We start from the raw sequence: 15,370 nt of genomic DNA on the forward strand, positions 1-15,370 counted from the left end.
GACACGCTGAGGGTCGTCACGGAGGAGATCATCACCACCACCACGGTACGTTGCACACTACCACAATAGCAAACTGACCTCAAACTAGAGTTAGATTTTATCTCTACGTCCTCATTCAATGATGCTCCGTCAATGGACAGATCACTCACTGAACACCGCTTTTCAAAGTATATAATTTGAAACTGTAAATCTGTGAATAAGGATAAATTGAGGGAGATGGTATGAACTGTGGCTAATGGGACCTGTTTTCCCGCTGCCAGACGGTGACAGAGAAACACAAGCTGAACGTGCCAGAGACCATGACTGAAGTGCTGGACGTCTCCGATGAAGAGGGTGAGTCCTGTTGCACACGTTGCTAACACTTGACACTACTTGCCCAGTGTGAGACATACACATGAAGTTACGTTAACAAGGAGAATTTGCAGCAGGTACAGAACAGAACAGAGCAAGAAGAGAGTGAATATATTCTCATTGGGTGATGTCTTTATGCAGCACATTTGAAATACAGCTTTGTAAGGTTAAGATTTCAGGAGGTAGTGAGTGACTGTGCTGTCCACCTTCAGCTTTGAAAACCATTGATGATGATGATATGTCAGACGACCCCATGGATTTTGAAGGTATTCAGCACGGTGCCTTGTGTGAGGACTTGCTGTGGTGATTTTACTGAGGACTGGGTGTAGTGTGTTGTGCATGAAGAAGGAGCCTGTAGTAACTGCTGTTTGTCTGGATGCAACAATACTAACTGCTCATATTCCATTAAAAACTCCTCTACTCTACTAGACTAGAAAACTACACTTGTTAGGGTTCTGCTACACTTAATAGCTCCACTCTTTAAGATAAATCAAGAGAGAAAACATGGTTAACCAGAGCTAAACTGGCAAAAACAATAGTAAAAACTAATCCCTGACAGGCTTTACCCACAGTGTCACTTCAAAATGTATTTCTAACCCCACAAGAATACACCTGGGAGGAAATGCTGATTCTCTAGAATAAAATCCCCACCTCAACTGAGCTCAGGTTCTGTCCTTGAAAGCTGAATCAAGTGGGTGTTTGCATTAGCGTTGCAAGATTCATTTAATGCCATAGCCCGCAGATTTTTATGTAAACAAATCTGGCGAATTTGTAATTGGGGTATTTTAATGGCAGATTATGCTTTTCTTGCATTTCGAATACAAGAGTGACCTACTTTAGGGGGGGGGAACAGCTGGGAAGCTCAATCAGGGTGAAATGTCAGATGTTCTGCTTGCTGCGTTCAGCTGAAATACACCATGATAAGTCAGTTAATTATATTTTTTATTCAGGAATTTACCATATCTCCTTCTTACACTATTCCCACTCCTGGTAGCCTGTATATTATTGGCATCAGAACAAAATTCCGAAGTGAGCAACAACCCCTGCATTTACTAAAGTATCACATGGCTTCCACCTCGCACCTCTCAGGCCTTTGTCGCCACCCCACCATCAACATTAATGAAATCAAGTTTCATCAAGTCATTATCCTATAATTATTAGATCATTTACTACAGGTAGTTTCACATTATTATAAGAAATTCATGGGCTTTTTAGACAAGAATGAATCAAGAACTAAAAGTGTGTTTGAATATTCACCTCATTGTGTTTTGAATTTTATTGAAATTAAATTATGTTAAATTGGTGAAAAGTAAATATTGTCAATTGCTGGTGGTAAGATAATCACATTGAAATATATTGTATATTACTTTCATTTAAATATAGTAGTATATCACTTTAAAGTTTACAACACACTATAAATGTTTGTATACCAAAAAGTTGCTTTGGATGTTTGTTGCACATGGTCTGAGAGTGGAAGTCTTCATTTGCTGTTGAAGCCCACATGGCGATGATTAACCTGCTTCTAAAGTGATGCTGCCCCCTGCTGTACAGTAGTGGAACAGCAGTAGAGCTTTCACAGTATCACTATGATACAAGGCCATAGAGGATGTTTCCCTAACATGCATCTGTTTGGTGTGAGACGACAGAAGGAAGACAAGGGGGGAAAATGCAGTTTCCTGTTATTATGCACAGACTAGATTGAAAACTTGTGACAATAGTAAATCATAGTAATCCTGGCTGCAGCATTCTCTAGAAATATTAGAACCTAAATGATACATAGCCTAAAAAGTTAAATGGTTCATTCTGTTTGAAGAACTTAGTTTGCTCAACTTAGCAGACTCCATGTGTTGCAATGCGTGCAAATAAACCTCATAAGTCGACGTTGCGTTAAGGTTAGTTTTTCAAATTGTAAATTTAAGAATGAATATTTACACGCAACTGTTTTAAGTAAGGGGTGAAAAGTGTATATAAACAAAGAGCACTCTCTCATTTAAGAGGAGATGACATTTAGCTGCAGTTCTGACAAGCTTCAGATGAAGCTTCCAGTATTTTAGTCATCGTTAGTATCCTATTTTCTCTCGACTCTTTCTAAGCTAAAGTGTTTTCATATGTTCCCCTAATGAGCTTGTTCCCCTCTGTCCCAAGGCGACGACACGATGACAGGCGATGGGGGGGAGTATCTGAGGGCCGAGGACCTCAGGGAGCTCGGAGACGACTCCCTTCCCGGGCAGTACCTGGATGGAATGAACTACCTCCGCTTCAGCCTGGAGGGAGGACGCACTGACAGGTACCATATAACCCCCGGCACCTTTAACTGGGCTAATTCAAGCAAGCGTAATAATCCAGTTTGATTTTCCTCTGCTCCGTGTAACAATTAATTGTGTCGTGTGTTTCCATACTGGCTGTTGTTGTTTGTTCACTTTTTCCCAACATATGAACAACATATCTGTTCCTGTCTAATTACTTTGGATGCTGTTTCTAACTTTATCAGGAATCAGTGTGTGTGTATCATAGTGTACTGACAAAACTTTTCCTATAAACCTAACAACTAACTGTCTGTATTTGTATGTGTGTGTCTGTGTGTGTGTTATGCAACTTCTCCTGCTCATACTTCATCGTTGGTGTCCCCTGTCATGCCTCCATAGTCGAATTCAAAGGTATGTGCTGGCACTGGCCTCATATCTGGCCTTTAGAAATCCTCAGCACTAGGGTAGTAACCAGTTTAACCATCTTTCCGGGGCTGGGTATTGACCTCAGAGTGATTTCTAGTTTCTTGTTTATTCTCTATAAGTCATATTTCCTCGTTAATCTTAATATTTAAATGTCTCCCCTAGCCTCTCTGATTTCTGCATCGTTCCTGTGAGGCTGCTTGTGTTAAGACAACACAAGAGCACAACCTAGCTGTTGTTTTAGCATTTAAATTTCACATTTCTTGAACAATACCCAGCCCTAAATCAATTCATTTGTAATGAATCCTCTCATTTAATCACTTTGTTGTTCCTAAAGTGACATTCATTCATGTTATGAGACCCAGGGCAGGAAAGTAACTCGTTTGTTAGTCGGGTTTTTCCCCCTATGGACATGTATAATTATTTCTGAAACTGTAAATGAGTTTCAGAGTGTACTGTGAAGCAATCAATCAAGTTTTATTTGTATAGTCCATATTCACAAATCACAATTTGTCTCATAGGGTGACATCCTCTGCCCTTAACCCTCAACAAGAGTAAGGAAAAGCTACCAAAATAAACCCATAGAACAGAGGAAAGAAATGTAGAGACCTCAAAGAGAGCCACGTGTGAGGGATCCCTCAGAAGTGCAATAGATGCCACATTACTTTCCTGCCCTGCTGTGATCTCTGTTAATGTCACGACCACCGAGCGTCAGTGGCTTCACTGCTTTCTTCTCCTTCTTCTTCTCTGCTGCAGTTCAGACAGGTCCTTCACCCCCACCCACCAAAGCTACTACTCCCCTAAACATGAAGGCATGATGGAGGAGATGCTCACCAGCCACCAGGTACGGTATGATCATCATGACATATCAGGTCTCTGACATAATGCTGTTTGTATCAGTTATGGAAAGTATATTTTATCAACTACTGTGCTTAAATCTTTCCACTTTCCACTTGTGTTTTTCAATTTATAGGAATATGTTGTACTTTTTACTACAAAACATATGACTAGTTTATAAAACACAATATTATGTTTTAGATCAAACTACCTGTCACTATATAAATCAGTTAAAATGATCTCCAGCTCAACGACATTCAGTACTGCTTACATGTATAAGAATATACTGCCTCTTTGCTGATCTTTTATATTTTTGTTAACAATTCTGTACCTTAATTTTAGTAATAATTCGATTTTCTTATCATGGAGTATTTCTATATTGTGGTATTAATACACTTACTAAAGTAAATGATGTGAATTGTAATACTTTACTTTACTTGATTAGCATTAAGTTGTGAAAGACCCAAGAGATTGAACAGGTTTTACCCTTGGTTTAGAACTACTGTGATTTGTAATAGAGTGGTCTCCTCACCTGCCTTTGACTTCGGGCTTCACCTGATTGACTGAGAATTTTCCTCTTATAAGGTCAAACTTTGAGGTCGTTGTTTTTGGTTAATATTTCTACAATATTCCTAATATTTCTTTGTTGGATTCCAGGTTACATCACTTGCCAGGGAGAATGACAAGGATTCATACAGACTGAGCTGGGGAACAGAGAACCTGGACAATGTGGCGTTATCCTCCAGCCCCATCCACTCTGGGTAGGTACAGTCCGACTGGAGAAACCAAATAATACAAACCTTATCTTCTCACATATTGAAGTATGTGGTCAGTGGGTGAAATGTGTCAAGTGATGCCAATTAGGATCCTGAAACATTCATGAATAGGAATAAACAATTAATCCATTTTTATCAGAGTTCTGATAGCAGAGCTGTTTCAAGTGTTTAATCACATTTGATTACAGTATTTCTTAATTGGGGAAATTACTTCAATTTCAGTTGTGTTTTGTGAACGGAAGCTCTTCTCTCACTTGGCAGCTGCTGGAAATATACTGAACGACTGCAGTCAAGATATTTGCATATTTCTATTTTGTAATGAGTCCTGACTTTTGTAATTTTATCTTTAATCCGCCTAAAATCTTTTGATTGTGTTCTGGTTTTATAAATCTGTAAACATCAGTGATGAAATGACAAGAAAGACTAGAATTTGGATTTTTCTATATTTCCACTGAATTTGAAAAATGTTTATCTCTTTTAATATTCCTATTATTGAACCCAAAAGTATACACAAGAGATTCATGAGTCAGGCACAATCTGGAGTCTGCACATAGCGTAGCTCATGGCATAAAGCAGCCTGTGCTATAGATTGAAAAAGAGGCTTAACCAAAGTACAGGGTGGACACATGAACTATTGTTTGTCAAGAAATAGTTTCAGGATGTTACTCCCCCTGAAACCACAAGTTGATTTTACATTTCTGATCATGTTGAGTTAACGAAAACTTACAAATTAGTACTTTAAATGAATCAATGAGCTTTAAGTGTATTCTTTACCTTTTGACAGAGCCAGGCTTGAGGTTTCCCCTGTATCAGCATATGATAAGCTAGGCTAATCACATCCAAAGTATTGGATATCGATCTTTTGTTTTACGCAACAAAGTGAAACAAGATATATTGTCAATGAAAACGAATCACACATCTGTTAAATTAGCTCACAATTTTGCAATAATGTTTTTGTGGTTCTTGCTAAACATACCTTGTAGAAGTAGTCAAATTTCCTCTTTTTTTTATTCTGACTGTGTCATGTCTACTCTGTTTTTCCTCTCCGGGGTCCTCTCTCTCTCTCTTCTTCTTTCTGGTTAACTTTTTATTCCTCTCTGTCTGATCTGGTTGTTGTTTTTAGCCACTCCTCTCCGTGCCATGATCATGGAGACCACAGCAGGTGACCTTCTGCACCTTGGTTATATCATTGTCCTCCTCCTCATCTTCATCATTCTCTTCCTCCCCTCACAGTGTGCTCTCCTGGTGGAGAGGTGTTTATGTGTGTTACTGTCCTTAACCGATCCTGCCTTGTATGTCTTTCAATTGGGTTCAGCCAGCCACACATATATCATTTTATGGGATATGGCAAGTTAAAGGTCCACCTGTAGGAATTAGCGACATCTATTGGTGAACTTGCAAAGTACTGAATATCCTGAATGCCCCCTTTCTAGAGCCATGCTGTGTCCGAAATCACCCACTCATTCACTATTCCCTACTTCATTATATAGTGATTTCTATATGGAGAACTGCTCTGCTCTTATTTATATTTAAAGGACAGGGGCTGTTCCTGCTGCCCTCGCTCCACTCATCTCTCCACCACGAGTGCAATGCATGATGGTATATATTGTTTGCCCAGTGACCATCGGTTGTACACTACTTTTCCTGATGCATTGTGGGAAACAATGAGTCCAATATATAGGGTATAGAAACTTCACTAAACATTCGGACACCACTACAAAATGGCAAACTCACTATATAGTGAGTGATTTAGGACACAGCCCCACTGGTTTGTCCATGCTGGGCCGCTGTAGAAACATGGCGGCGCAGCATGGTCGACTCTCAACTCCAGACGGATTATATAAAGTTCTCAGTCTAAGAAAACAAGAATACGATTCTTAGCTTCAGATGTTTATACTCTGATTATATTATGTGTCTGCCAATAGATTCCCCTTAGTGATACGCCTTGAGCTTTGAAGAAAAACCAACCATACATTGTGAATATCTGCTAAGAAACGCTTACGGCACAGCTCCTAGAAACACATCAGATGTCAAGTGGCAGTGAAAGTGTGGGACACATTTGTTGAAGGGGTTATATGTAAGTTTTGCTCGAGCTACACAGCAAATGTTTGCTGTTTGTTACCATTGCAGCAGAAACTTTGCAAGTTTTGCATCAAACTTCTCCAGCGTTGAAAATCAATGCCAGTGTTGAATCTTCTTTGCCTCTGCTGAAGTTTATTACTTTCTGATCCCTAGTTACTTCCCAGTCTGGCCCTTGGAGGGCGTTTTATAACTTCCTGTCTTGTAAACGTTACCAGATAGAAAACCCTGTATAGCGGCAGAGAAAACTTACATATAGCGCCTTTAATTTCACTCAGTGTCTTGTGAATTGTACATTTCCACTAACATACCTACCAGGAGTTGAGTGAGATTCAGCATATTGTGCCCAAAAACAGGACAATCACCTCATTAAACGGAGCGTGGCTTGAAAAGTTAATTTTACTGTCTTATTTCCTCGCCATGCACAAGATAAGCACTGAAAGCACAGCAGAGGAGGACAACAGTCTTTGTCTCCTAACACTTTTACTGGTTGTGTTGCTGAATTCAATAACACGTTTGTCACTTATGTGTGTTTCATGTCACTTACGTGTTTTAATCATTGTTGTGTTTGCTTGATTGAAGCCAATTGGCCATTGAATTGAAGACACATTATGGTATCATACTGGAATGTAATCCTCATCACACCCACACCCGCCCGCCACTCAGATCCATGTGCATACAGTATTCGCCTCTTTGCATGGAGAGTGGAGTCTCAAGCTATGAATTGAACAAATGGGAATGCAGTTCGATTGTCTTGTCCATTCAGTGTTGAGAAAACAGACACCAACATATTTAAAAAACCTATAAACCTGATGTTGCCAGGATAGTTTTAAAGTCCATCCATTTGCTTTTTATGGGGCGTTCAACTGTGTGGCACCATCTTCAATAGCAGATCAAATTTGTAATGCAACAGCAGATGATTAAACATTTCCTTTTTACTCAACCACCTCAGGCACTTTTATCCCTCAGACTTTTTACTTTTGAGATGCTGCTAGTGCAATCGACCAACATGGCTTCAGTGTCTACTTTCTCATCACTTCATGGGCATTGTGATATTTGTTTTCAATTTGTGGAACTACTTCCTGTTCCACCGCAGCTTCCTGGTCAGCTTCATGGTGGATGCCAGGGGTGGAGCCATGCGCGGCTGCCGACATAATGGCCTGCGCATCATCATCCCGCCCAGGAAGTGCAGCGCGCCCACACGGGTGACGTGTCGGCTGGTGAAGAGGCACCGTCTGGCCACCATGCCCCCGATGGTTGAGGGTGAAGGCCTGGCCAGCAGGATCATCGAGGTGGGGCCCTCCGGAGCCCAGTTCCTCGGGTAAGGCTACAGTTGACGCGTTCATTCATTCCATCGTTATGATGAAGTTGAAGAGAGTTAGTTGAACTGAAAATATCAAATCTGTAGACAGCAGCAGGTAAATATAATGATTCTAAATGAAGATGTTGCATCACTTCAAGGGTTACCATTACTAGGAAGTGGTTAAAAGCAGAAATACCTACAGCTGATGATTGGATTGATATAATTTATTATATCTTTAACAAGGAAAGGATTAAGTATATTACACCGATATGACCATCATTTACGTTAATTCGATTTTTATTTTATGTTTTGTGTCAGATCAGGTACAACTTGGATAATATCAAGAGCCATTTCATATTTTAATATGTATTATTGTATATTGTGCAGGTCCAGAACTGAATCTGTGATATGTTTTAATTCAGTTTGCAATGTTTTCGTTACAAATGTCTAATACTGAAAATACAGATAAAAGGGGCATTTATGTCCTAGAAGAATGTGTAATTTATATATTTGGGCCATGTGCAATTTCTATAGAAAAAAAATATTTAAAGAGAGAATGAAAAAAAAAAGATGTAGCATCATTTCAGGACTAATTAGTGATATTTCTGGAAAAATCACTGCATCTACAGCGTTACATTTTCTATGTCTTGACAACGATGGAAATAGTCAAATTAAATTTAAATAGTATTTATATCAGTAGGCCATGCATGTCCAGTGTAAGAGAGATGTTTAGTTACTAGTTAGAGTCACTACTACCTCTACCGTCAGGCCGTTGATTGAGCTGTGTCCTGTTAAATAAGAAGCTTTCAACTTGCTGCCCTTTTTCTTTCAGATTAATTTCCTCCCCCTGCGTCTGCCTTACTAAAACTGTCTCTGTATCTGCTCTTGCTTTCTCCCAGCGCCAGGAATCGGTTAATCTTTGCTCTTCCGCATGTCCTATTTTCTTTCATTACAGCTGCAGTCTAACTCGTTTCAACCTTATCCCATAATGCAAAAGCCTTTCTAATTAACTCCACCTCCACTATATTGCACCATGATTGATTTGATATGTTGCCTCAAATTCTGCCCTAAGCTGATAATATTAGAGATATTATTGTGTATATAATATATATTTATATGTTATGTCTGAGGATTTGCTCAGTGCAGTCCATAAACTGTTAAATACAAAGTTAGATAAAAACATGCTCACTTTACCTAATGATGATTGGTCCTCCTAAGAATGTAAATGGTCACTTTTTTTTTTTGGCAAGAGCGTGATAACACAGTGACCGTACCTACTGTATAGTCGCACCTGCAGAAATGTAATTTCTCAACTTAGAATATTTGAGCTTATGTAGAGATCCAGTGTGTTCAAAATTGATTAAATTACGAAATTCTAAAATAAAAAAATGTAATTTGGAAACATTTAATAAATGTATAAAACTTTTACCCATTATTGTGAAATTGTATTTAATCCTGTTTCTTTTCACAATAATGGAATGAAATAGAAACTAGCCAATCATTGGCTCTCCCCTGTTTGTCTTAATTTGGTTATTTAAGCGATTAACATTCTGGAAGGAAATAAAACTAAACTTATTTTAACTATAAGAAAAATTATATTGAGAAGAAACAGGATGAAATAACAATTCAAAGCAAACTACTTGGTTTTGGAATCTCATTTCTTTATTTGATTTTGGACACTGATTTTGGACCCCAAGGTTTCTATTCTGCACCCACCCGAAACATTGTGTGTGCTCTTTCTTCCTCACTGCTGCATATGGACGCTTGGTTGCTCACACAGTAAACTTCACCTCCCCACTGCCCCTCCACCTCTAAACGAGGGGGAGAGTTTGGTTAGCAGAATCCTCCAACTCGGTCCACCGGGGACAAAATTCCTCGGGTAGGGAGAAAAAAAACACCAGTTTGCATATGAAACAATTCATGGATGCTCGTCTCAATGTTTTCCGTTAAACCCCTCCCATCCAATGTTATTTTATCCATATTCTATTGTGTTGACCTGCTTGTGCTATTGTCTTGCACTCGTCTTTATGCCATACTTAATCCCCTTTAGACATCACATTGCTGTAACTTTACTTTGCAGCTGTTCTTCTGCTTAGCCTTTTCCAATTCTGTGTTTATTTCTTTCTGCCTATTTTCTTGATAGATGTGCGTTTTTTTAGTTTTTGTGTGAAATTTAAATGGTTGAGTGGCCTATGAGTAACTTGGTGAAATGCATTGCATGTTGTGGTTTGATGGTTGGCTCAGTTTTTTACTTACAGTCTTATAAGTGTTAACCGGATACCAATTTCCTGAAATTCAAATGTTAAAAGATGTAAATCGCAATTTTGGAATGCAGGATGGTCCTGCCCACTCATAATTCTGATCAGTTTTCTTAGAATTCTCTCAGCTTTTACCTGGATAAGTACAATATCAAAGCACATTACAAAGCTTTACAAAACTACATGTAAATTCTATATATTGGAATTTCTCCAGCCAACATTTGGGGCAAGTACGAAGCTGCCAAGTGCTTGCTTTAAAATACTATATTATTAACATGTACTTAGGCCAAAAAACCATCTAAATATCACATGAAAAGATCAGAAGTGTCTTTGTCACATGTTGGATTGTTCTGAAATGTAGCATGTGTCTGATAGATATGTGTTGTACCTAGCTTGTTGTGATTATGCATGTCAGGTAAGTAAAATAAGTAAATATAGACAATCCACTGAACACTTATGGGACAACTCATGGGAGCTAATTCACTTCTAAATAGCTGCAGGAAAAAATTAGCCTTTTAAAAATGTGTCAGTCACAACAACTTGAGTGATCAAAGCTCAGTGTACAAATGTCAATATTGACATGGAAGACATTAGAATTAACATAACCCATCCATTATTAACTGAGCACTTCTTCATATAAGCAACGTGCTGCTAGACAACGTGGTACTTTTGTATTTTCAGCTCGTGCAAAGAAAAAACAATTAACAATGAAGCTTGTGATTTTTGCTTCACCGTCATTGTCTGTCCAACCAAGTTTTAATGAAGATCACAGGTACTGGAAGCTGCTACCTTGCAGAGAAACTTCAGCAAACTAGCTAATGATACAACGATAAATAATTATGAATCACCGATTTATAGAGACATTGCACGAAAGAGATGAACAGCAACTTTACGGCCGACTATCACAGGCAGTGAAAAGCTAATGCTATCTAGATACATAACGTGTGGAAATGAGAGAAGACGAGAAGCAGTTTCTTCATTACTTTTCTAGTTTCTTCCAGTCATCATTCAGAATTACATAACTGGATCCCTAACTTGTTTGTTACAGGAATTGAAACAAAGATCAATATATATATATATTTTAACATTTTTGGAAAGGAAATCTAAAGTGAACAATGAATAATGATTAAGTCCAAGTTCAAGTAAATATCATGTTTGAAGATGTCCCAAAAGTCAAGTATGACAACCCTGTTTAATTACCCTGTGATGCAAGCTCTCAACAAGCACTCGTGCACACACCGTCTTCACTGGCTCACGTGTACTCTACCTGCCCTCTGCCTCTCCAGTCCTGTGATCGTGGAGATCCCCCACTTTGCTGCCCTGCGGGGGAAAGAGAGGGAGCTGGTGATACTGAGGAGTGAGACAGGAGAAAGCTGGAAGGAGCATCACTGTGAACACACCCAGGAAGAACTCAACCAGATACTCAATGGCATGGATGAGGGTCAGTCTCTGATGGGATATTAGTAGACTGCACCATGATCTGGGCAAAAATCATTCCAGTTTTGATGTCCCTAACAGCCGTCCTTTATTTACCTCCTCCAGAGTTGGACACACCGGAGGAGCTGGAGAAGAAGCGCCTTTGCCGTATCATCAGCAGAGATTTCCCACAATACTTTGCTGTGGTGTCACGCATCAAGCAGGACAGTAATCTGATTGGTCCTGAGGGAGGCATCCTGAGCAGCACAGTTGTGCCCCAAGTGCAGGCAGTTTTTCCTGAGGGGGCCCTCACCAAGAGGATCAGGGTCGGACTGCAGGTAATCGACAAAAGAATCACTGTATACAGTAACTCATTTTGTTACCTTGTGTATCAATGTGATCCATGTGGGCAGGATGTATATGGTTGTAGGTGGTTGTTGTGTTTTATAGATTCTATACAATCTGGCACAGCTCTCGTGCAAAGTTCAATGCAGCCAATATTTCAGTCAGGAGCCCATTTCCAGTGCATGAACTTAGTTCAGACAATAACCCTCTATATTTGTCGCATCAGGGTTAAGTCATTGCCTATGCTTTCTGCCCTTCCAGGCCCAGCCAGTGAACATAGATGTAGTGAGGAAGAACCTGGGGAACAAGGCAACCTTCAGCCCGATTGTCACCCTGGAGCCCCGCAGGAGGAAGTTCCATAAACCCATCACCATGACCATCCCTGTTCCCAAGAGCAACTCCGACCCGGTCATTAACGGTTTTGGAGGGGACACACCCACCTTACGCCTGCTCTGCAGTATCACTGGTTAGAGAAACCGCATGAATCACACGTGAATAGATCAACCGCAGACACATGCTCACATGCTAATATTCAATCTTTCATGTGTGTCCATGTGCAGGTGGAACGACGCCGGCCCAATGGGAGGATATAACAGGAACCACTCCGTTAACATTTATCAATGACTGTGTCTCCTTTACCACCAATGTGTCTGCTAGGTAACCCAAAAACAATAATTTGTTGAGGCACATTCATTGCTGTTGTAAAGTGACTCCCATGTAGCAAGCGCCTAACCTCGCTGGTCCTTTCAAACCCCCTTTTGATTTCTAGGTTCTGGCTCATAGACTGTCGGCAAGTCCAGGAATCTGTCAACTTCTCCACCCAGGTGTACCGAGAGATCATCTGCGTCCCTTACATGGCCAAGTTCGTCATCTTTGCCAAGACCCACGACCCCATTGAGGCCCGCCTGCGCTGCTTCTGCATGACAGACGACAAGATCGATAAAACCCTGGAGCAGCAGGAGAACTTCACTGAGGTGGCCCGTAGCCGAGACGTAGAGGTGAGAAAGGAGAGCAGGGGAGGAACGTTCTCTTAACCACAGCTGAGGCCGGGATTTTTTGGATCCTTAGGAGAGGCCTGGTCAGGAATAATGAATAACACAACAACAAAAGTCATTGTCCTGATGATGTCTTGTTGTAGCTTAAAGGTTCAGTGTGTAGAATTGAGTGACATCTAGTGGTGAAGTTGCGTGTTGCAGCGGAATACCCCTGACCTCGTCCTCCCCTTCCAAACATGACAGACAACCTGTGGTAGCCTTCAGTTGTCATAAAAACTCAAAAGGATTTTAGTATGTCCAGTTTGGACTACTGTAAAAAAAAAAAGGCAGGTGAAAAAGAGAAATGTTGGGGTTCAAACAAAAAGAAAAGAGGAACAGCTGAGTGTTTGTTTTGGTTATAAGTTGTTATTTAGCCACTGTGCTTATCTCAATGTGATTTTTCAAAGGTCCTGGAAGGAAAACCTATCTATGCAGACTGTTTTGGAAACCTGGTTCCCCTCACCAAAAGTGGCCAACATCACCTCTTCAGCTTCTTTGCCTTTAAGGAGAATCGACTAGCGCTCTTCATCAAAGTGAGCGCCATTCCTTATTAGTTTATTTTACACGGAAACAAGCTGAAGCCTTGAATGACTGACCCCTGCTGCACTGTTTGGCCGTTGCAGATAAGAGACAACACTCAGGAGCCGTGTGGCCGTTTGTCCTTTATGAAAGAACCGAGGAACTACAGGTCAATCACCCAGAATGCTATATGCAACCTCAACATCAACCTCCCATCATACTGTAAGGTGAGGACCCTACAACAGAGGAGGAGCCTTTCTGTATCTTAGTTCTTTTATTGAAACTGGCTGTTGCACCAAAACGAAGTGCTCTGGTTGCCTGTAATCTGGACCATACTGCAACCTCCATAATAATACTCATCACCTGCTTACCACCTAATATTAAAGGTTTGAGGCAAATGAGCCGCCGACATTATTGCTTTATATTTATGTTATATATTCTTTACTGTGGAACCAACGTCAAGGTATGTACTCAGCAGCATTTCAGGGTGATACCCTATAACCAGCTCAGAAAAAAACTCATTCTAATGGATTTCAAATGCTTTATGCCAAAGGGTCAATAATTCAGAGGTGGCAGAGGTATCTGTACTTTCCTTGAGTATTTATTTATTTTTCTGACAAATATGTACTTTTACTCACTACATTTTTGCACAAATACCTGTGCTTCTGCTCCTTACATTTTCAAAACAAGCTTGTTACTGTTTTAATGCACAAACTGTGAATAGTTTGCTTTGCACAGATACAGGAGGAAGAAACTGTTTAACTTTTATACTTTGAGTGCATTTCAGCACGTGTACTTTTATTCTTTTACTTGAGTAAAGAGTTTGAATCACTACTAATGCTTTTACTTTAAGTATCTGTACTTCGACTGAAAGAATGTGTTTACTTTTACCACCTCTGCAAGAAACAAAACGATCTAAGTGGGATTCAGGCTTACATGATTAAGATGGATGTACATTTTTAAATTCAAGCTTTTTGCCTTATACAGCTTCTGAGACCATTTTGGCTTCCCCACACAATCCCACTGACCTGTTGTCTTTGTTGCTGTGGTAACCAACACGTTGTCCCTTGTCTTTTTCCCCACTTTAATGTCCCCACTTCTATCTGTACATCTCTCTGCTTCTCGCTGCTTTTTGCTCCCAAAAGGAGTCCGATTCAGACCAAGAGCAAGAGGAAGAGGTAAAAGCAGCCACCGCTTCCCACTGCATCACCCACTAATTAGCTCTGCCTATCTTTCCTGTCCACTGTCTTACCACCAGAACTAAATAAAGCAAATAAATGTTCAAAAGCTTTAAACTCTTAGATTGTTTAGAGTTTTGTTTGCTTTAGTAGATTAGATTGTGATTTCTCAGTGGTGTAGCCCATGATTTGGTGTTGTTAGATATGTCCTGTGTCTTCTTTTCCATGTGGTAGAAGTTGTACAGTTGTAGTAGGTTTTAAATGTTTGGTACATGCAACAGATAATACGAGACTAACTGTGATCCTCTTTTACACATTTATTCCAGACCAGCAGAACAGAAGAGAAATGTAAGATTGATTTTATTCCATTCAGTTTTTTTGCTATAACCTTTATTAAAATTGTTACCTCTCTGTAATAATAAAGCATGTTTTTATTAATCTAACTAATATAACAATAGCACTAATGTTGCAGACTAATGTAGTTGAACATACAGTAGAGTGCATAGGATTAACCAGACTGATACACTGGCACACCTAGCTTCACCATAGCTTTATTGCAGACAGTCCATATCACCAAAGTCCTTTAAGCTTCGTGTATTTTTGTC

General features: G+C 39.9%; 1 protein-coding gene across 10 annotated transcripts in view; it reads left to right on the forward strand.

Annotated features, from left to right (window-relative positions):
- Positions 1–15,370, forward strand: part of ank2b (ankyrin 2b, neuronal) — a 75,698-nt gene that overhangs the window by 32,504 nt on the left and 27,824 nt on the right. For 3 of the 10 annotated variants that reach the window (XM_034615072.1, XM_034615073.1, XM_034615074.1), the window contains 15 exons: positions 1–45; positions 261–333; positions 2,497–2,638; positions 3,777–3,864; positions 4,515–4,618; positions 7,809–8,033; positions 11,560–11,714; positions 11,816–12,027; positions 12,296–12,500; positions 12,595–12,691; positions 12,804–13,032; positions 13,476–13,601; positions 13,692–13,814; positions 14,733–14,765; positions 15,092–15,113. The exon at positions 1–45 is cut by the window's left edge and continues 54 nt beyond it. In XM_034615072.1, coding sequence (XP_034470963.1) covers positions 1–45; positions 261–333; positions 2,497–2,638; positions 3,777–3,864; positions 4,515–4,618; positions 7,809–8,033; positions 11,560–11,714; positions 11,816–12,027; positions 12,296–12,500; positions 12,595–12,691; positions 12,804–13,032; positions 13,476–13,601; positions 13,692–13,814; positions 14,733–14,765; positions 15,092–15,113 — 1,879 coding nt within the window. Of the gene's footprint in view, positions 46–260; positions 334–563; positions 618–2,496; positions 2,639–2,996; positions 3,009–3,776; positions 3,865–4,514; positions 4,619–5,756; positions 5,796–7,808; positions 8,034–9,795; positions 9,895–11,559; positions 11,715–11,815; positions 12,028–12,295; positions 12,501–12,594; positions 12,692–12,803; positions 13,033–13,475; positions 13,602–13,691; positions 13,815–14,732; positions 14,766–15,091; positions 15,114–15,370 lie in introns of all 10 variants that reach the window. The other 7 variants (XM_034615067.1, XM_034615068.1, XM_034615069.1 and 4 more) reach the window with 6 other exon arrangements.

Source organism: Hippoglossus hippoglossus, chromosome 18, assembly GCF_009819705.1.
Source record: "Hippoglossus hippoglossus isolate fHipHip1 chromosome 18, fHipHip1.pri, whole genome shotgun sequence".
NCBI classification, from domain to species: domain Eukaryota; kingdom Metazoa; phylum Chordata; class Actinopteri; order Pleuronectiformes; family Pleuronectidae; genus Hippoglossus; species Hippoglossus hippoglossus.